General features: G+C 56.6%; 2 protein-coding genes across 2 annotated transcripts in view; one reads left to right on the forward strand and one right to left on the reverse strand.

Annotated features, from left to right (window-relative positions):
• The first annotated feature begins 245 nt into the window (after positions 1 to 245).
• Positions 246 to 3,632, forward strand: Map1lc3b (microtubule-associated protein 1 light chain 3 beta). The gene is made up of 4 exons (XM_013012713.1): positions 246 to 261; positions 863 to 954; positions 2,875 to 2,981; positions 3,439 to 3,632. The coding sequence occupies exons 1-4, from the start codon at positions 246 to 248 to the stop codon at positions 3,611 to 3,613; spliced, it is 390 nt and encodes a 129-aa protein (XP_012868167.1). The 3' UTR covers positions 3,614 to 3,632.
• Positions 3,633 to 4,932: 1,300 nt separating this feature from the next.
• Zcchc14 (zinc finger, CCHC domain containing 14) overlaps positions 4,933 to 20,755 on the reverse strand; it is a 55,587-nt gene continuing 39,764 nt past the window's right edge. Inside the window, exons 6-15 of the mRNA XM_013012748.1 lie at positions 17,313 to 17,384; positions 14,818 to 14,927; positions 14,448 to 14,542; positions 14,313 to 14,367; positions 13,362 to 13,644; positions 12,089 to 12,180; positions 11,818 to 11,945; positions 11,052 to 11,192; positions 9,519 to 10,976; positions 4,933 to 8,489 (exon numbers count right to left, since the gene is read on the reverse strand). Coding sequence (XP_012868202.1) covers positions 8,434 to 8,489; positions 9,519 to 10,976; positions 11,052 to 11,192; positions 11,818 to 11,945; positions 12,089 to 12,180; positions 13,362 to 13,644; positions 14,313 to 14,367; positions 14,448 to 14,542; positions 14,818 to 14,927; positions 17,313 to 17,384 — 2,490 coding nt within the window. The 3' untranslated portion in view covers positions 4,933 to 8,433. The remainder of the gene's footprint in view (positions 8,490 to 9,518; positions 10,977 to 11,051; positions 11,193 to 11,817; positions 11,946 to 12,088; positions 12,181 to 13,361; positions 13,645 to 14,312; positions 14,368 to 14,447; positions 14,543 to 14,817; positions 14,928 to 17,312; positions 17,385 to 20,755) is intronic.

Below are 20,755 nucleotides of genomic sequence, written 5' to 3' on the forward strand. Positions count from 1 at the left end.
AAGCTGGAAGTAGCTTGGCGCCTGGGGCTCAGCTGTAATCCCAGCTACTCAGGCTGAGAGCTGAGGATCACATTTCAAAGCCAGCACAGCCAGGAAAGTCTGTGAAACTCTTGATCTCCAATAAACCATCAAAAAACCAGAAGTGGCTCAAGTGGTGGAGCGCCCACCTTGAGCACAGAGAGGCTCAGGGGCAGAGCCCAAGCCCTGAGTTCAAGTTTCAGGACCTGGAAAAAAAGAAACTGACGATGGAAGAGTCAGTTGGTAATAGTTAGAACACAGCCTGTTACGACTGCACTTTGCCATGTGAGTGCAAGCCTGTCTTTCCTGTGTAACACTGGAGTCTAGTACAGTTGTTAGGAGTACAGAATAACCCCAAAAGCCTGGACATGCAACTGTGGCTCATCTGTGCCAACCTTGAGCACAAAAGCTCAGAGGCAGCACCCAGGCCCTGAGTACAGGCACCAGAAAACATGTGTGTATATATACATACACACACACACATATATATATACATACATATACATACACACATATGTATATATACACACACATATGTATATACATGAGTGTGTAAATAAGCAGGCTGGGCTTGTGGCTGAAGTGATAGTGTGCCAGCCTGTGATGCAAAGCCTTTCTGCACACACTCGCACGTGCACGCACGTGTGTGTGCAGATGCTCACATGCATGCATGCTTTGTTGCACTCACAGGTCCTGGCAGGAGGCAGCCACACTGACTGAGCCGTGCTGGGGTGGGGGTGGGCGTGGGGGTACCGGTCTGCACCGCCCGTTCGAGCACGGGCAGATCCAGGAAGCCTCTTGGTTCCCAAGCAGGATGCCCTTGGCTCTTGAGGTTTGAGGTGAGGCCAGCCCAGGGTGCTCACAACCTCTCCCCTTGCAGAGCAGCGAGTAGAGGATGTGCGACTCATCCGGGAGCAGCACCCCACCAAGATCCCGGTGAGTGACCCCTGCCCGCCGGCCCAAGCCGGGGTCCTCAGCACCCGTCAGACAGCAGCGCCGACAGCTGCTTGCCTGGGAGCTTTCGGCCTTCCGCCAGTCACATTAGTCATTTGTATCGTTACTATAAAGGTGACGTACAGTGGGGTTACACAAGTCAGGAAAAGAATCATTTCTTTTTGGACAATGTCACCCCTTCAGGTTGATGTTTTTCCTTTTGTAGTGCTAGGCGTTGACTTTGAGGCCCTGAGAATACCAAGCCTGTGAGCCGCCCCCAGCCCGCCTTGGTATTGGGGTTTAAAACCAGGGATTCCACTTGCTTGCCCAGTTTGTGCTCTACCACTTGCGCCTGCCACCTCGCAGCCTATTTTGGACTTTCCTCCTCGATCTCAGCCTCCCCAGAGCCTGGTGGTGGAACTCACCTGACTCCTGTCATCTTGGTCCCCAGCCATGTTTGTCACGTCAGGTGGCAAGGCGTGCCTCTCTCTGCGTGAGGTGTGAGCAGGTGACCTCTGCGGCTGGGCTTGCGTTCCAGACGCAGCTTCAGAGCTCCGTGGCTTGGGGCGTGTTGCCAGGCCGTGCTGGAGCAGCACCGCAGGCAGAGCGGTGAAGCCCACTGGGTCGAGTTAAAAATGCCACCAACGGGCTGGGAAGGTGGCTCAGTGGTAGAGTGCTTGCCTTGTATGCATGAGCCCCTGGGTTCGATTCCTCAGCACCACATAAGCAAAAAAAAGCCGGAAGTGGTGCTGTGGCTCAAGTGGTAGAGCACTAGCCTTGAGCTGAAGAGCTGAGGGCAGCACCCAGGCCCAGAATTCAGGCCCCACAACCAGACCCCCCCCCCAAAAAAAAAATGACACCAAAGCCACCCAAGGGTAGCTGGTGATAAACAGCCCACTATGTTGCAGGTCACTGAGAGGCGTCACCCCCAAGTCCTGTCAATGCTCTTGAGTTTTCTTTTCTTACTGGCTTCTCCAAATTAAGAGGAGAAGCAAGGCAGGGGGGCGGGGCGTGTGTGCTGCCGCAAGGTAGCACACGTGCTCTTTGCCTGCTCTGGTGTTGCACAATTTGTCCTCGTGTTGGGGTCAGCCGGCTCTGGCCCGAGAGAGCTTCCAGGACAGGGCTGCGCGCAGGGCGCTCCCTCCACTTGCTCCCAGCAAACCCACGCCCGCCACCGGCCTACTTGAACAGTAGTCTCTGCCCCTGCCCCGGTGGCACCTCTGCTGGAGCTTCATGCTCTTGTTCTACAAACGTGTCTGCCCTTCCCCACGCTCCTGACACTGACACAGCCGGAGAGAGGGCCAGGCCTGCCGGATGCCCTAGGGCAAAGGCCTGGCCACCAAGGAGCGGAGCCACGGCCTCTCACACGACCACGCTCCAGTTCTGTGACGTACCTCTCACAAGGGAAAGGACCAGGGAATTCTAGACAGCACCTCCAGATGTTTCTAAGGATGGCCAAGAGCGGCGGGTGCCAAAGCGAGCGCTCAGCCCCAACCTGTGGGTTCTCAGCAGGGCAGCTCCCAGGCTGGTCTCCTCCCTCACCCCAGCCCTGCCCGAGCAGGCCAGGCCAAGCCAAGTGCACGCCTGCCTCTCCGCGGACCCCATGCTTCCCGAGGAACGGGACGCTCTCCCTCACCACCGCCGGTGTCACACACCTGTAATGCCACCCGGAGGGGCAGGGCTGAGAGCTTGACGCTGAGCCCCTGAGTCGATATAACTTCATGGTCCCAAACTCAGACAGGGCCGCAGGATGTGGAGCGGCGTGGATGTGCCTGGTGGCGACTTTGTCACGTCACTTTGCAGGGGACAGGCCAAGCCCGAGTGTGGTCATTGTCCAGTAAGAGCCAGGTGCAGGCAGGTGGTGATGAGCTTGTCAGTGTGGCATGTCAGCGCAGTGCTTTAACCCTGCTCTGACTCCTCTAGGTGATAATAGAGCGGTACAAGGGTGAGAAGCAGCTGCCAGTCCTGGACAAAACCAAGTTCCTGGTGCCAGACCACGTCAACATGAGCGAGCTCATTAAGATCATCAGGTACCGGCCGCCGTCCCTGCTTCGAGGAATTCCTCCATTTGCCTTTGGTTCTGACAAAGCCCCTGCCAGCCTAGTGACCCTGTGAGCGTCCCACTGGGGCCCTGGCCCCTTCTAGTTCTTTCTCTTGAAAACCCTTCAAGTTACTCGTGCGCAGCCAAGCTGAGAGAAGGCAGACGCAGGCCTAGCTGGACAGCTCCCCCCACTCCACCCCCCCCACCCCCCCCCCTAGCTGGACAGCTCCCCCCACTCCACCCCCCCCACCCCCCGGCCAGGAGACACCTGTCACACTGCGCGCACGCAGCAGTGATTGTAGCCAGTCAGAAAATACCCCTCCTCACAAAGCCATAGGTGTCATGGACAAGGTCTGGGGCAAAGCAGGGGGGGGCGGGGGAAGAAGGCCGGTCCACATGTGCCTTGCTGACTGTCCGTGTGTCTGTCTTCCGACTGCTCCCCACAGAAGGCGGCTTCAGCTCAACGCCAACCAGGCTTTCTTCCTCCTGGTGAACGGACACAGCATGGTGAGTGTGTCCACGCCCATCTCAGAGGTGTATGAGAGCGAGAAGGACCAGGACGGGTTCCTGTACATGGTGTACGCCTCCCAGGAGACCTTTGGAGCCCTGCTGTCGGCGTGAGGCTGCCACAGCCCGTCCCAAGGATGAAAAGGGATATCCACATGCGATCGGCCAGTCCACCTGCACAGACCCTCGAAACGGCCCCACCGGGCTGTGAGGTTCTCCTGTATTTCAGCAGAAAACCTGAGTTCCGTGTGAGCGCTCTGCTTTGGAGAACCGTTATTTAACCTAGGCTTGTTTTGTTTTCAGATCTTAGAAGTTTAAAAATAAAATACTTTGCATCCCAAGTTGCCAATAAACCAGGCCTGAGCTCAAGTTATTTTAATGCTCCTTTTCTCCCCCAGTAGCTTGCAGCTCCAGCAGCAGCAGCCAGGCGGGGTTAGAGCCCACCACCTCTCCCCAGGTGTGTCCGCAGCCGCCTTCCTGAGGCTGGAGGCCCGCGGTCCGGTGGAACTCCCTGCTGCTCAGGCTTTGCCTGTGGGAACGGCCTCCTCCCTGGCCCAGGAGGGAGCGCTTAACTGCTGGGCGGAAAGCCATGGACCCAGCTTTTTTTTTTTTTTAATGTTAAGTGTGAGAACGTTACCAAAGTTTCTCACCTTTGTAAGGGCCGCTGAGTCCCAGTCCCAGTCTTCCTTTCAGGTATGTCTGGAGGAGCTACCTCCTGCTGCCAAGGGGCCTCGAGCCACCTGAACCCCCCCCTCCCCAGCAGCACGGGACGCCCAGTGTGTGTTACAGTATGTATATTCTCAGCCTGTTCTGTTAGCTTGTGTATGTTGTATCAGATTCTTGTATCTACTGTGTCATCAGTACAATTCCTATAATACTGCTTAAAAACCAGCCATGCCCATGGCCACCCTTAAACACTTCCCCATTTAATGCTCTAAGTGAATAAAGGCATTACTAAAACTGCATGGAAGCTGCTTCATGGGACCCGCCAGAAGCTTGGGAAGGTCAGTGGAGGGAACAGAACACCCAAGGCCCCAGAGGCCCTGACTCACACCAGGTCTCACTTTGACAAGCTAGACCTCAAGAGAACTGAGCACCGTGGGAACAGACACCTGCTAACCCGGTGCTAGCCAGCCAGCCAGCGGTGCACCAGGGACGTCGGCAAAGGCCCAGTGTACATGGAGCTCTGGGGCCGTACAGGGAGTGGCACTGCTGGGTCTAGGACACCCACTTGCGGAGGACGCGGTCCCTGTTTTTACACGCACACCAGGCTGTTTGCTTCCCAGAAGGGTGGGTGGGGCTGTGCCCCCAGTTCTGTGGGGACACTGGCCTGGGCAGGTGAGTGGCTGCAGACCAAGCCGGGAGCAGCGCGGCGGTCTCTTGCTGGCCACGGGACGGAGGCGGCTCCAGCACCTATAAAGTCCAAACACTGAGACTTTCTGGAATTTTTTATTTTCAGTACATTAAATTTACTCATAAAAACATTCTAAAAATGTACAATTTTTCCTTTTTAACAAAGTATAATAAAACATAAAAACCCCAAAAACAGAATACTTGACATTTACAATTCAAAATCAAATTAGAATATTAAATATTTACAAAACTATATCTTTTAAAAATATTTATAAAGTTACATGCAATTTTGTAGAATTGACAAAAGAATGGCTCAAAAATGGGAGGATTTTCCTTCATTCCTAAAAACAAATGTCCAGTAGAAGCTGGGAAGGTGTTCGGTCTCGGTACCGAAGCCTCACCTGGTGTGCGCACAGACTGGCCCGGCTCCCCAGGGACTCCCCCGGGCCCTCGCGAGGCCCGGGTTAGCAGACAGCGACCTGGACCTTTGGCCTCCACCAGCACAGTATGTGGTGTTCTAAAATATTGCAAGTGTTGATGAAAGATGCCCACTTCCGCTCGGACCTTGGGACTGCAACAGTAAAGCCTGTGCAGGCCCGAGGCTCTCCCAGCCCCGTGGTCTGTCCTTCGGGAGCGGGGAATGGACAGCCCTGCCCTGCCCAGCTTCCACAGGGCCATCCTCGGGGAGGCTCGGGGGAGCCTTTAAGACTTCAGCAGGTAATGCCGCCAGTAGCCAGGGTGTACAACCAGCGTGGCACCAGACCAGACACCAGAAAGCAGGAAGAGTGGCCCGGAAGCCTGGGGTCACCAGGGTGCAAGAGGGCCGTGCTCGCGGACGCGTGGCAGCACGCACAGCCCTCCCTCGAAGGTCCTGCCGCTGGCACAGCCCCGGCCGCCGGCGTGCGGTGCCAGCCGGAACCTTCTCAGGACTCCGTTACCCGCCGACGCCAGCCATCCCCGGGGTGCACAGACCATGCTGGCTTTCTAACACCCAGTCATTATCTGCGCGTAGGAAAGTCTTCTATTCACTTTAGGTGCCAGCTCTACTTCCTCAGTGCTCTTCAGCAGTGGGGAGTTTTAGCCTGAAATACTTCCCAATCTTCAATATTACCATGGAATAAAAATGAGAAAATAAGGTAAATTGAAAAAAGAAAGCAAAACAGCTGTTTTATCCCAACACTGTGTATCTACTCCCCACACCCCGGCAGAGAGCGAGGCCAGCCAGCAACACAGCCGGCTCCGAGGAGCCGGCCCGCCCGCAGAGCGCGGTGAAGCTGAGCGATCTCAAAGACATCGTGATGTTAACCAGGGACGGGGTCTCCCGCCGAGGGCGCATGCTCTCCTCTCCCAGCCCGCGGACTCCAACCGCTTCTGGAGAGAAATCCATCAGGCAGAGACAATAAATACTGCTAGCGCATCTCCCCAAGTCCCAGCACGGAGCGCAAAGGGGCGGTGTCCAGGGCGCCGTGCCAGGTCCTGTGCAGGTGGACCTTCCTAGTGTTGTCCGATTCTCCGCAGCCTCGCGGGCCGGCGCCACACGGGCGCTTCCACGGACTCGGAAGGACCAGACACAGGACCCGGACCTCCACTCTGAGTGGCAGACTGCAAATGGAAGTTTCTGTGGGAAATCGTTGCGGTGTTTGCGGTTAACTTTTAACATCAAAACAGTAAAGGGGTAACAACAGACACTTCATCCCTCTTTGCTGACCACTAAGACAAAAAACTTAAATAGGATCATTTTTCTTCTGCTATGAGACAGTTTCCAACAATTTCACTGTGTTGAAATAGGATTTATTTAAAATATTTCTTTGTTTTAAAAAAACCAAAAAATTTAAAAGTTTGGCTTTCAGCACATATCCAGGCCACTGTAACGGCCTTCAGAAATAGTAAAATCGTAAACATCAATAAACACTTGAAGTCTTCCTCATTAACAACACCACAAGCTCCAGTCTGGGACTCTTTAAGGCAAAGTAGTGTCAGTCAGGTCCTGTCCGGCGTGCTGTAGTGTTTGGAAGGTAGAGGTCCGCGGCCCAGCCTTCAGAACCGCGTGGAGCACTGTGCCAGTAACAGAGAATACAGGGCTGTCAATTCTGCATTGCATAGAAATAAAACGACTAAAAGAATACTATAAAACTCTACTAAAAGCCTTCATAAAAAAATGTAACAACGTTCTGCTTTAGTTAGTGCACCACACGCCTTCTAGGGCTTTCTTTTGACTCACACCAATTTGGCATGCCGCTGATTGTCCGGTTTGAAGAATGGTCTGGAAGCTGCAGTGTTCCTCTCTGTACATATGCCACTGGAGAATTGCCGGCAGACCTCACCCATCCGTGTTTTAACAACGAAGGCTTTAGCATTTTAGGTAACGTTATTGAGGAGAAGATTCCCTTTCATCTTGAAGACTGAAGTCCCTAAATTCTGAGCCAAAATGCTTCCATGCGGGCGGGTAAAGCAGGGACCCACAGGACTGTATTTCCTGCTGCGCTCAGGCCTGGGCTGCGCTGGCCGAGTGGCTTCTCTGAGTCTTATCTCTTCCTACTGAAGTTTTCTAGGCAATTTTTTAACGGAATTAACTATAAATACACAGCTTAATACAAAAGAAGTTGACAGGAGAAAGTTTCAAATCTTCTGCTTATAAATCACAGGACTGTATTACTGTTGAAATGTCTGTGCTGAGTGTGACTGTCAGCGGTGAGCGCTGGGCGGGGTCCACGGAGCCCCCGCGAGACACAACAACTCGCCAGCTTTCCTGACAACCAGTAGCATCCGTCACAGACAGCTCACAAAGCCAGACGCTGCCATGTTCTCCAGGGGTTGGTGTGTGGTGGACAGAACGGGTTTGGAGCCCCCAGTGGGCAGAAGAGGATGGTCTTTTGGACCCTTAGAAATGACGTTGTTGAGAGTGAACTATTCCTATTTATTATTGTAGGGTTTATTATTTATTTTCAGGAGAAAAAAATTGAAAGCCTGGAACTGCTACAAGTGCTTGAAGAAGGGAAGGGCGTACTAACAGCTCTGCTGTGCGCTCAGTGGAGCGGCCTGCTGGTGGTGACGCCGAGTCGAGCCGAGCCGAGTGGCGGGACCTGGCCCTGACCGCGCAGACGGCTGCTGCCAGGTACATTCCTCTGTAGTGCAATCCTTAGAATCCCAGAGATTAGTGCCTCATCGCTTTAGGAGAAAAACAAAACAGACAGACAGACATCTTCCCTCGCCCGGGCTGCGGAGGCCCCGGGGCCCGCCTGGGCAGCTCCGACCTCGCATCTCCATTCAGGTGGCGTAGCTGCCCTGGAGTTGAGTGTGAGCCTAGAAGGAGCAGCAAGGCGATGCTCTTCGGAGGCCTCGCGGCGGCTCCCTGGCCGGGGAGAGGCCCCAGCAAGTCCTGACACAAGCTCCAATCTAGGATTTTGGCAATAAGATTGAGTTTGATGCACTTCTACGCTAGATTTTCTATCCAGTCTAGTAAAATAAAGCACCTTTGGATTAAAAGTATTAAGCTCAACAGCAACTAGACTTCTCAGTTCTGAATTTACTTTTCCTTAGGTCTCCATGGCTTAATAGTGTTCTTTTGCCAGAGAAAAACATCAGTCTGTGGAGTCCAGGCTCTCTGCCGGAGGAGCATATTTCAACCTAAAAGTACCTGGAGAGAGGGAGGGAGAGGTCAAGTTTGCATCGCTGCAGACACACCGCCGACCAGCCCGCCCCAGCCATCCTCGCCACCTGCCCATTACCCACGGGACACCGTGCCCAGGTTTACAAGACCTGCCGGGGGGGGGGCGGGGGGGGGCAAGAGAGGACGTTGCCAGCCTCCTTCAAGCTCCAAAGGCTCCTGCTCTGGGCTTGAGCTCTGTACCTCTCACTGGGGAGAGGGTGCGAGCCTGGCCAGTATGAGGGCCTCAGGAGCTGGAGCCTGGCTCTAAGAAGGAAGAAGCCCCGTGAAGAGCCACGTACTCCCCTCCCCGGCCCTCCCCACGCCCAGCTTCTACCAGGCACAAGAAGGGGCTGAGATCAACCTTCCCCCATCTAGTTTTTCTAAAAGAATAAAGCTGGTGTCAGGGATGTAGCGGGCACCCAGGGGCAGAAGTGAGCAGAGGACACAAGAGGCCACTGCCAGCCAGCCAGGCGGGAGGCAGCCAGGTGGGAGGCTCATGCGGCACAAGGAGCGGCCGACAGCAGAGGGCACCATGGGTGAGGGCGGGAACGGCTCCTGCGGGCTGCTCTAGCTCCAGGCTCCACGCAGTCACAAGGCCACCCAGAGCCGGCACAGCGCCTCCTGGCACGGGTGCCGGGAGGATCATTTTGGTTCAAAGAACATTTGAAAAGTTACTTATTGCTGGGCACCCGTAGCTCACAGCTACTCAGGAGGCTGAGATCTGAGGATCACGGTTCAAAGCCAGCCCAGGCAGGAAAGTCCACGAGACTCTTATCTCCAATAAACTACTCAAAACGGGAAGTGGTGCTGTGGCTCAAGTGGTAGAGCGCTAGCTTTGAGCACAAAGAGGCTCAGGGACAGCAAGCAGACCCCAAGTCCTGAGTTCAAACCCCAGGACTGGCCCAAAAAATCCCCCAAACCCCAAGTTCTTTATTTTCATCGACCTAAGTGCCTGCGTGCATCTCCCCCGTGGGCGCCCTGCCCGGGCACGCGGGGCGCCGGGCACTGCAGCCTCACCTTGCCGGTTGAAGTCCATGGACGGCTGCTTGCAGTCCTGGGCACGGTGGCCCGTGGCCCCGCAATTGTAACAAGACAGGTTCCCGCTCTTCTTGTGGCTGGAGCCGTTGCTACTGCCCACCAGTCCCTGGCTTTGGTAGAGCCCCGCAGTCCCAGCCATCAAGTTCTGCACGGGCGGCACGGCAAAGGCGGACTGCCCGCCCAGCACGGGCTCCGGGGCCACGCTGCCGCCATAGGGGGCGTGCACCACGGGGAAGCTGGACCCGCCGTACTGCTGGGCACCCACGTAGCCGTTGCCGCACACGGGGCTGAAGGGCAGGAAGGGGAAGGTGAGCACGGACGGCCCCGAGAACGGGTGCTGGAAGTAGCTGGCGTAGCTGACAGTCAGGCCGCCGGAGCCGCAGCTACCGCTGCACCCACAGGACGTGCACACGATGCAGCCGGGCGGGGGGGGCGCGGGGGGCGCGGGGGGCTGCTGATGGTGGTGGTGGTGGTGGTGGTGGCTCTGGCTGGAGGCAGGAATGTTTCCCGTGGAGCCGCCGCCGCCACCGCCGCCGCCGCCGTAGAACGTGTTCTCAGGAACCGAGGAGAGCGCCGGGCTGGAGCTGGGCGCCGGGCAGCTGGGCAGCGTGGCCAGGCTGGCGAAGGACGTGGAGGGGTGGCTGCTGGGGGAGGCAGTGTTGCTGCTGGCGCAGAAGCTGCCCTGCAGGGGCCCCACGGGCACACTGCTCACGGCGGAGAAGGCAACTTTGGTGTTGGCTGTGTACAGAGCAGTCCGGGGGTTGATCATTGCGGGCGCCACGCTGATCTGCGCGCTGTTGGGGCAGGAGGTCTGCCCCGCGGCGGGCTCAGCGGGGACGGACGGCGACAGCAGCAGCTTGATGGGCGGCCGGGACACGTGCAGGACGGCACTTGGCGCGCCCGCCGCGGCCGAGCTGGTCTCCGCCGCCAGGGCTGGCTGCGGCACGGTCTTCAGCACCCTGTGCAGTGTGGCGGCAGGCTCCACTTTGGCCCGAGGACCAAAGGAGACCGTGGGAGACACCGGGCTGTTCTCCGCAAGTCCCGAGAGGACCTGCACGGGTGGATGGGGCGCTGCGGGGGGCAGGGCATCCAGGGCTGCGCTGCTGAAGCTCTTGTCCACTTTTGCACCACTCCGGGGGCCGGGCCCCTTGCTCCGATCTTCCAAGGACAGAAGCGAGTGCACTGAAGACGAGAGGAGCTTCACGTCGGTGCTGCCTCTGTCTGCCTTGTGCACGGAGCTCAGCATCCGAACGGGCGCCAGGGGTGTGGCTGTGGGCATTAGCTGGGGGGGCAGGGGGTGGTGGCCCGCGGGGCCAGAGCTGGCCTCGTTCTGCACGGGCAGGACCTGGGCCGTGGGTCTGGCGGAATTGGAGGGGAAGTGACTCAACAGCACCACGGGCTTCTCCTTGTCGGCGCCTTCGGCCTGCACGTCCGCACCTGGGGGGACAGAGCAGAGCATCGGCATGGGGCTGCCTGGGCCGGGGCGCGGCCCCACGGGCCCCGGGGACTTACGTCTGTCGCTCTCCTCAGCGCTGTCAGAGCTCTCCTCACGCGCCTGCGCACCCATGGGGCTGGAGGAGGAGCTGGAGTACTCGGAGGAGCTGCCTTCGCGGGGCATTTGGCGAGGCGGGGGCTCCACCTCCACCCGAAGCTCTGCAGACAGAAAACATAGTCAGCTCCGGCGCTGGCACCCCGTGCACTCCGCCCCGGTGCCCTGGACTCCTTAAGCACTCAGAGCAGATGCCGGTTTCTCTCTGAGTTCTGCTGAACAGAATTCTCCCTTCCTGTGAGAGAGGAAAAGGCCCTGGGAGCTTGGGGCCCTGAGCAAGAAGAGAAGCCAGAGTGCGTGAAGAAGGGCTGAGGATGAGCAGCCTCCTCCTGACCATGTCCGGCTCACACTCAGCACCAGAGCTCAGGATGGACGTCTTCTGCCTAAAGAACTGTGGGCGGATCTCCAGTGTCCAGCATCCGGCTCCTGTCTACTTTCCTTGTCTAGATCATCCCAGTCACAATCAAGAACACCGGACACGGGAGAAAGGGAACCGTACAACCCACGGGTGGGTGGCCACAGCTAGCAAGTGGGAACAGACGACACTGTACGAATGCAAATGTACTCAGACCTGACTCGTGTTAATGCAAGCCCTCTGTACATCGCCTCTGTAGTAACGACGAAGGAAATGAAAAAGAAAACATCCACGGGGATCAGAGCGTGTACGTGGGAACGAGAGTGCTTAGAGGCCTGGCTGGGGCTGTGCAGCGGGCAGGCTGTGGGCCGCACCTGCTGTGTGGTTGCTGCGCGCCGGCTGAACGGGCCCCACGTGGCTGGTCGGGGGAACGCGTGCCACGCCACTGCTGGAGACCAAGGGCGGGGCTGCGGAGCCCAGGCACCGCCTCTCCGACTTCTCCCTAGGAGACAGAAAGCAGACAGGAGCCAGTGCGCTCTCCCTATCCACCACTGCAGGGGCCCCGCCGCGGAGCCGCCGCCTCCTCCAGGCCTGAACCACCCCACCAGGCAGGAGCATGTATTTTGCCAGCTACTGTATACTTACTTTTCCAGCTCCAGTTGAGTCTTGAGTTTTTTCTTCGCTCCCATGGTGAGGGACTCAAATTTATTCAAATCTTCCTCAGTAAGGCTCAGAAACTTATAGAGGAGAAACAAATCACAAAATTATAGAAACACTTAGGGTGCTGGAAACAACCTGGGTGAATTGGATGCTGCGGCCCTGGAGCCACCTTTCCTCCGATCCCGTTCTGGCAGTGATGGCAACTCTTGGTTAGGCTGCCAGGGATCCAGAGGAGCAAACGCCATCCAGGAGGGACTGGACTGGCCCTCAGGCCGGATCCAAGCCACCAGGGGTGCCCTGGCTCTCCCATCACCAGAGGCCTGTTTTGTTACCCAGCCATTAGAAAACTGTGGCCTCAGCTAGCAAAATAATCCGTTCACTAAATCTGTTCAATCATACACAAAGGACATCTGTATACACTACAAACTTTTTTTGTAATTGGTCATGGGGCCTGAACTCTGGGCCTGGGCGCTGTCCCTCAGCTCTTCAGCTCAAGGCTAGCGCTCTACCACTTGAGCCACAGTGCCACTTCCAGCTTTTTCTGCTTATGTGGTGCTGGGGAATCGAACCCAGGGCCTCATGCATGCAAGGCAAGCGCTCTACCACTGAGCCACCTTCCCAGCCCCCAAAACTTCATTATTCTGTAAAAAAAAACAAAAACAAAAAACCCAGCCATTATGCCCCCTGCCCAGCAGGGGGAGTCCGGAATTCAAATACCCCATATAAATGTAATTAAATCAGTGACATCAAGACTGAAAACATTTCATAATTTTAACTGTGAAACAATCCTTGCCAGGCAAAGTCTTCCTAGTAAAAGGTCAGGGAAGGCTAGAAACATCTGTCCAGTCTTCTTAAATACAGCCCAGAATGGAGCCTGCCTCCTGGCCCCACCACGGCTGGGCCCAGGGCGCTCTTCGTGTGGAAAGCGTGGACAGCGTGGACAGTGGTGGGGTTCTCAAGTCACAGATTCCCAACCTGCCAAGACCTGAGCCACCCAGAAAAGCCATGTAACTGCCTCAGCGGCAGGCGGCCTCCACGATCAAACCAAATCCTGCAAACCACAGGCTGTGACCGCCACCTCAGCCCCCATCCCTCCTCTCTGGGAAGCCCACAGACCCGCTCCCTCCTCCCTGGGAAGCCCACAGACCCCCTCCCTCCTCCCTGGGAAGCCCACAGAGCCCCTCCCGCCCCTTCCAGGAATGAGGTCAGGAGACAGGCCGGCTTTCCAGCGCTGTGTGGCTCTCAGCAGGCAACTCACCTTCTCCATGGTGAGCTGTTTAAAGACGGGGTAATACTTGTGCAAACGCAGCTTCCTCAGCCAGTCTAATATTCCATTTTGCTCCTGGGGCTGTGGGGCCTGCAGACTGGGCGGCATCAGGATGGCGGGTGAGCTGTCCACCTGGGCCCGGTAGGCCAGCGCTGAGCCCGCGCCCCCGGCATGGGAGCAGTGGGGCAAGGCGGCGGCCACGCCGGCCGCGTGCTGCAGGTGGTGCTGAGCACCGCTCTGCGAGGACGGGATGCCGGCCACTCCACACACAGGCCTGCGGGACAGGGGACGGTTTTCAAAGCTGCCAACTGCATCGGGACCTGCCAGCTCCTACGCCTGGCCAGATGCCTGTCTTCAGCTCATCACATTCACACTTGGAAATCACCAGGGCCCCGTCGCTGTCCCGCCCGACACAGAGCCCTCCTCCAAGGACACTTCCCACAGGCACGCACGTTTACCCACGGGCCCACAGCGCACACCTGCGTGTGCCCGGCACAGGGTCACCAGGCATGTGGCGACATGCCTGCTCCGTTGCTTCTATTTATCTGTTTATTCTTATTCTTGGTGCCAGTCCTGGACTTGAACTCAGGGCCTGAGTATTGTCCCTGAGCCTTTTCTCTCAAGGTTAGCGCTCTACCACTTGAGCCACAGCTCCGCGTTCAGCTTTTAGGAGTAATGTATTGGAGAAGGTCTCGCATGCTTTCCCCAGCAGGCAGGGTGGCGGGCATAAGCCATCAGTGCCCAGGACTTTGTTGCTTCTACATAAGAAGACAGTGCTGATAAATCACACGTGGGAAGTGACTACCGGGCACTAAAAGGGAGCCGTAAGTGTGGCAGTCCAGGGAACTGATTCCCCTCCTCTCCACAGCACCCAGGGTGCAGAGATAGACGGACAGCTAGGAGCAGCTGTCCACACAGGCAGAGAGCAGAAAGGTTTCTCACCTTCCAGACACACCCATCACGGCTCCTACTTTAGGAAGGGAGGGGTTGCCGGGGCCTGTGAATGAGAAAGCAAACATGGTGGCGATTCACAGACAGAAGACGGCTTATTCTTACGTCATCATTTCACAAACTTACTTGGACTTTGAAGCTGTTGGGTGGGAGATGAGGTGCTGAAAAATTTCTTAACATGGTCATTTTTTAATATGTGAGAAGGTAATGAAGCCAAGAATCTAAAAACAAACAAATGGTGTCACCAGCATTAAAATGACACGGACAAAAACCGGAAGATGAGTCCATCCACACGGCTTCCTCCCAGCCTCCCTCTGAGACGCCGCTGCTGCACAGCCCTCGCCACTCACGGCCCAACCGCTCAGGCACACAGAAGGTGCGCAGGCTCCGCCTCCCTCCCTCACCATCCCCACCCCCACCTCCACCCCCACCCCCCCCCACCCCCGTGCCGCTGGTCTGAGCCCGGAGGACCCGGCCTGGCCAGAGCCTTACCTACCTCAGGCCCGCTTCCAGACCCACATGGTTTCGCTCCACATAGAAGGAGTCTGAGCCAGCCAAGCAAGGAATGAGTTTGTCCACATTCTCTTCGGGGTAAAGCTGAGATAACTGAAGGAGAAGACAAAGGATGGCTGCCAGCTGCCAGCAGGGCCGGGAGGGAGGCCACCTCTGCCGGCAGCAGGGAGTCACCTTTCCCGCCCCTCGGAGGGGGTGGGGGCGGCAGAGGAACAGCGGGGCCAAGCAGAAGCTGCCGCTGGGGAATTCACACAGGGCCACCCTCCCCCCCCACACCTCCCAGGACAGAGCTCCCTTCCACGGAGGCAGAGAGGCCTCAGGTGGCTCGGGGGCTCTGTGGACAGGAGTGAGAATAACTGCTCCTAGCACCCAAAGACCCTCAGTTCCTGGGGGAGAGGCAGGGGCAACACTTGCCTGCCTGTGCCACTAGGCCCTGGGAGAAGCCCAGGAAGCGAGGGAGGTGGAGTCTGCATCTAGAACCCTCCCTTACCCCACTACGAGTCCAGCACTAGCAGCATGTACCCTCGGGAGGTGTCAAGAACTCCCGGCAGCACAGGATAGCCAAGATCTAAGTGAGAAGGCGGCCTTGGAAAGCCTCCAGTTCCCACCTCAACCCGAGGCCAGGCAGCAGCAGCCCACCAAGCAGCAGTGCCTGAAGTGGTAACCATGGCAACGAGGTCTGCTGGGACAGACCCAAGGCCCCACACGGTGCTGTCCCCGTCTAGTCTCCCGACATGGCTCCTACCCAGATTTGCAGAGCACACACAAAATAAGGTAGGATACTCATGAGACCCAGACTCGGAAGTAACCCAGGCTGCGGAACGGTTTCAGACCAGGACTTTAAAGCTCACACCTGTCATCCTAACTACTCAGAAGGCTGAGATCTGAGGATCACAGTTCAAAGCCAGCCTGGACAGGAATGTGCAGAAGACTCTAATCTCCAATGAACCACCAGAAAAACCTGAAGTGGCACTGTGGCTCAAAGTGGTGGAGTGCTTAATCTTGAGCAAAAAGAGCTCAGGGACAGTGCCCAGGATCTGAGTTCAAGCCACAGGACCAAAAAACAATTAATAAATAACAAAATCACCATAGGGTATATTCCAAGTGACCCAGCAAAAAAGGTGGGCAACCAAAATACATAATCAGGGGCGATTCCACACGCAGTGCGCACTGCAGCGGCCATCATCCAGGGCGAGTCCACACGCAGTGCGCTCTGCAGCGGCCATCATCCAGGGCGAGTCCACACGCAGTGCGCACTGCAGCGGCCATCATCCAGGGCGATTCCACAGCAGTGCGCTCTGCAGCGGCCATCATCCAGGGCGAGTCCACAAGCAGTGCGCACTGCAGAGGCCATCATCCAGGGTGAGTCCACACACAGTGCGCACTGCAGTGGCCATCATCCAGGGGCGAGTCCACACGCAGTGCGCACTGCAGCGGCCATCATCCAGGGGCGAGTCCACACGCAGTGCTCTCTGCAGCGGCCATCATCCAGGGGCGAGTCCACACGCAGTGCTCTCTGCAGTGGCCATGTGGAAGGGGGAGCAGGGAAAGGACCCCCAACCACCATGCAGGAGAGGTCAGCAGGGAGCCCCAGGGAAGAAGACTGAAGCTGAAGACAGAGCCAGCAGGTCAGCATCACCTCTGCGGCATGAACACCCAGACCCAAGGCTGGTCAGGGTCTATCAGCTCAGCGAGTTCAGAGCATGGCAAGGAGGAGGCACTACAGGAGACTCAATGCTCTCAACACAGGTCTGTACCCCCGGAGCTCCTCAGTGCCTGAAGGCCAAGGGGACAAGCACCCTGGCTGTGTAGCAGGAGCCACGCCACCCACCGAATGCTCTCCTGTGGGGCTGTGTCTCGGCTGGTTTTAACAGAGTCTTGCTTTGGAAGCAAGACCTTGCAATCTTCTTGCCTCTTGAATGCTGGTATTATAGGCATGCAGCACCATGCCTGCCTGGGCTCGGTTTCAGAATGAAACACAGGATTGCCTAGAGACACCTTCGATGTGCACATACCCCATCACCACAGGAGAGCATAAAGGAGACGCATTACCTTGGCTGCAGCTGGGGCTCTGGCGGCTTGGGCCTATGCCCTTGAAGCAAGCACGATAACCGTGTTCACACACGGTGCACACGCACAGAGAGGCAAAGAGGTGTTTGTAGTGCTTTGTTCAAATGTTTTTGTTAACCCAGCTTAAAACGAGACAGGGAATCCGCTTTGTAAGTCAGCCACAGAGTGTTCAGGTTCGGTCTTAGGACCTGCACCTCGGACTCTGCCCAAGGAAACCTGGGCTGGAGAGTGGCAGCAGCAGCAGAAGGGGCTCTGTGCGGCCGGTGCTCCTCTGAACCTCTCAGCTGAAGAAGACGGGCGCACTGCCTCACATGCTGGCAGGCCGGCTCGGGCGGCCTTCCTCTGCAGCTCGCGCAACCTCTGGGGAACATGTGTCTTTTAATTGTGGTAAGTGTTTGATCACCTTACCTTTGAGATAAACTCAGTCACTTCTGAGGAAGATTTGGTTATTGACGTTACTGAAGAATCAGACCACAAGACCTTAAAAACAAATGAACAAGCCTTAAAGTCAGGATCCTCTGCTCCCGCGCGCATATCCAGGGCACTGCCCGCGAGCGTTTGTTTACACTGTGATGGCGAGTGTGAGCTTCCACCCTGCATGCCATGGGGAGTAGAAGGGCTCAGTCCTCCCCAGCTCCTCCTGACTGAAGTAACTGGCCAAAGTATTCCCGGGTGGTCCAAGCGTGCTCCTCAAGTTCTGGAAAAATCGCCTGCATTGACTCCCTGCAAGTGCCAGGCACCAGCCCTTCACAGAGGCAAGGGTCCACGCTGCCTCCCACAGTGGCAAACGCATCCAGACCCAGCGCTTAGGTCGTAGGTGGGTGGGAGGGAGGCGCCTAGTCTGGCAGGGAAAGCGGAGCAGAGGGCGGGGCGGGCAGAGGGCGGGGCCGGCGGGGAGGGCTGGCAGCTCTGGTAGTTGGTGGCCGGAGGCCTTCTGAGAGCACTGGACCCGTGACCCCTTCCAGCCTGCGCATCTCTGCCTGCTGTGCTGTGGCCACAGCCTGGGTGTGGGCCACTTCTGCACCCTGGAAGGGCTTTCTTTGCACGCAGTAATGAGGACAGGGAGGTGGCCAATTGGGAGAAACACGAAATTACAAACTCTGCCTAAATTCCAGAAGCCATTGGTGACTTTCAGGTCAGGAAATAAAATGACCAAATAGGTTTCATTTTCCAAAGTGGAGACAGAACTTCCCAGTTGGATGGGGCTGGGAAGGTGGCTCAGTGGTAGAGCGCTTGCCTTGCATGCCTGAGGCCCTGGGTTCAATTCCCCAGAACCACATAAGCAAAGAGAAAAAGCCGAAAGTGGCTCTGTGGCTCAAGTGGTAGAGCGCTAGCCTTGAGCTGAAGAGCTGAGGGACAGCGCCCAGGCCCAGAGTTCAAGCCCCACGACCGGACCCCCCCTCCCTCCCAGTGGGAGCAGACCCCTGCCCGAGCCCAGCCGCACGCACGCACGCACGCACACACACACACACACACACATGCGAGCCAGGAGCACAGCGGCAGGGAGGACCGCAGGACCGCCAAGCCTGATGGCTCCCGGCCCAACGCGACGCCAGCGGCTGAGGGCCCCTGCGGGACCTCGAGGGCAGGGAGGCCTGAACCAGGCATCCTGCAGGGCGGCACACCAGAGTCCCCTCTTTGCAGCTGAAGTCTGCTGCCCCTCAGGGGGACAGGCCATCAAAGAGGGTGGCCCCACAAGGAGAGGCTTACCATGTGGGGTCCACCTGCCCTGGCTATCCGTATTGGGTGGTCAATACCAGCTGCACTGACTGTCAGCACCATGACTGTCACAGGCACACCAACAGGTGGCAGAGCAAATCACAATCACAGCGCCGTTCCCGCAGAGCAGCTGAGGCCTGAGGGGCCAGCTCACACCTCCACCCCACACGGAAAGCAAAATGCACACCGACACACGCTCGGCGCGCTCACACAGTCTGGGTCCCCTGGGCCGCTTCCACGAGGCTCTCACTCCCTCGGGACGCCGCAGTGCCTGGCATCACCAACAGCCAGCTGGTGGGGGGCAGGGAGCCGAGGACCCCAGCCACCGCCCGGGGCAAGGGAAGTGGACACCACCTAAAGGAACAGGGCAGCCAGGAGGAGGCCCCAACCTGCCTGGTCCAGAGTACCGACAAAGGCGGGGCTGTAGCTCAGTGGCAAAACTGGCCTAGTAAGTACAGAAATCTGGAAGTGTGCCTGCCGATCAGAGCCTTGAGCAAAAGAGCCTAGGGACAGCAGGTCCTGCGTTCAAATCCCGAGACAGACAAAATAAATGAAATAAACCCACAGTAGACGAAAATGTTCAGGAAGAATGATTTTAACGAGCAGCTGTTGTGTGGCTCCTTCTGTGTGATACAACTTTAGTCACTACAGGTTCTCAGAAACTGGAGCCCTTGTGTTTCACCTCGTCCATCTCACTGTAGTAAAATGTCTTCTGGAAAGTTCTCACAGAAGCCAGGCACGGATGGCTCACACCTGTAATCCTAGCTATCAGGAAGCTGAGAGCTGAGGGTCATGGTTCAAAGCCAGCCCGGGCAGCAAAGTCTGTGAGGTCTTACCTTGAATTTAACCACCAGAAAACAGGAAGTGAAGCTGTGGCTCAAAGCTGAAGAGTGCTAGCCTTAAGCAGAAAAGCTCAGGGATAGCGCCCAAGCCCTGAGTTCGAGCCCCACAACTGATTAAAAAAGAAAAAAAGTAAAGTTTTACCAGGAGCAAGGCATCGATGGCTCACACCTGTAGTCCTAGTTACTCGGGAGGCTGAGATCTAAGGGTAGAGTTTCAAAGCCAGCCCGGTTGGGAAAGTCTGCATTTGGGGGGGAGGGGGGCCCGCAGCTTTTTCTGTTTATGTGATACTGAGGAATCGAACCCAGGACTACATGCACACTAGGCAAGCACTCTATCATTAAGCCACATTCCCAGCCCCATGAAATTCTTACCTCCTAAAATTAGCTAAGCCTAAAGCTGGAAATGATGCTATGGCTCAAGTGATAAGAGTGCTAGCCTTGAGCAAAAAAAGTTCAGGGACAGTGCTCAGGCCTTGAGTTCAAGCCCCAGGACTTGAAAAAAAAATTTTTTTTTTTTTTTTTACCAGGAAAAGCTGGTAAAATGTAGCCATCTCCATGCACATAGTTGCAGACTACTTTTACTAAAAAATGTTCTATCATGTATTTTCCTGCACATGATATGGGCTCCTCAGGGACTAGGAACAATCCTGATTCCCGTGACACAAAACTAAGCTACACTGCTCTGCCAGGTACCGTGGCTCACACCTGCAATCTCAGCTTCTCAGGAGGCTGAGGTCTGGGGACTGCAGTTTGAAACCAGACTCGGCAGAAAAGTACATGCGATTCTTCATCTCTAATTAAACATCTCTCCCCCCACCAAAAAAAAAAAAAACCCCAGAAGCAAAGCTGTGGCTCAAGCAGTAGAGTGCTGGGCGTGAGCACAACAGCAAGCCCAGGCTTGAGGGACTTGAGCTCCAGCTCCAGGCAGTGCGCGTGTGTTTGTGCTCACTGCGGAACACTCCTTACCACACCTAGCTTATTTACTGAGATACCTCTATCTTCCCATCTGATTCCCACTGAACTGGTATTATAAGTATCTACTCCACCATAGACACCCCAAATTTCCTGGGGGCACCTTTGCGGTCGGGTTTACATTCTGAGCCTCCCCCCCACCACGCATGCACGCACGCACGCACGCACGCGCACGCATCTGGTCTTCTGGAATGAGGCCAACAGAGCCCTAGCTACCCTTGATGGAATTCCTGACTCTGCTGCCCGGAGCACTCTAGATGCAGGGAGAAGCCGGGTCCTGCACAGCTCATGCCCTGCAGTGACAGATCGCTAATGCGT

Source organism: Dipodomys ordii, unplaced genomic scaffold (assembly GCF_000151885.1).
Source record: "Dipodomys ordii isolate 6190 unplaced genomic scaffold, Dord_2.0 Scaffold18, whole genome shotgun sequence".
Lineage (NCBI taxonomy): Eukaryota > Metazoa > Chordata > Mammalia > Rodentia > Heteromyidae > Dipodomys > Dipodomys ordii.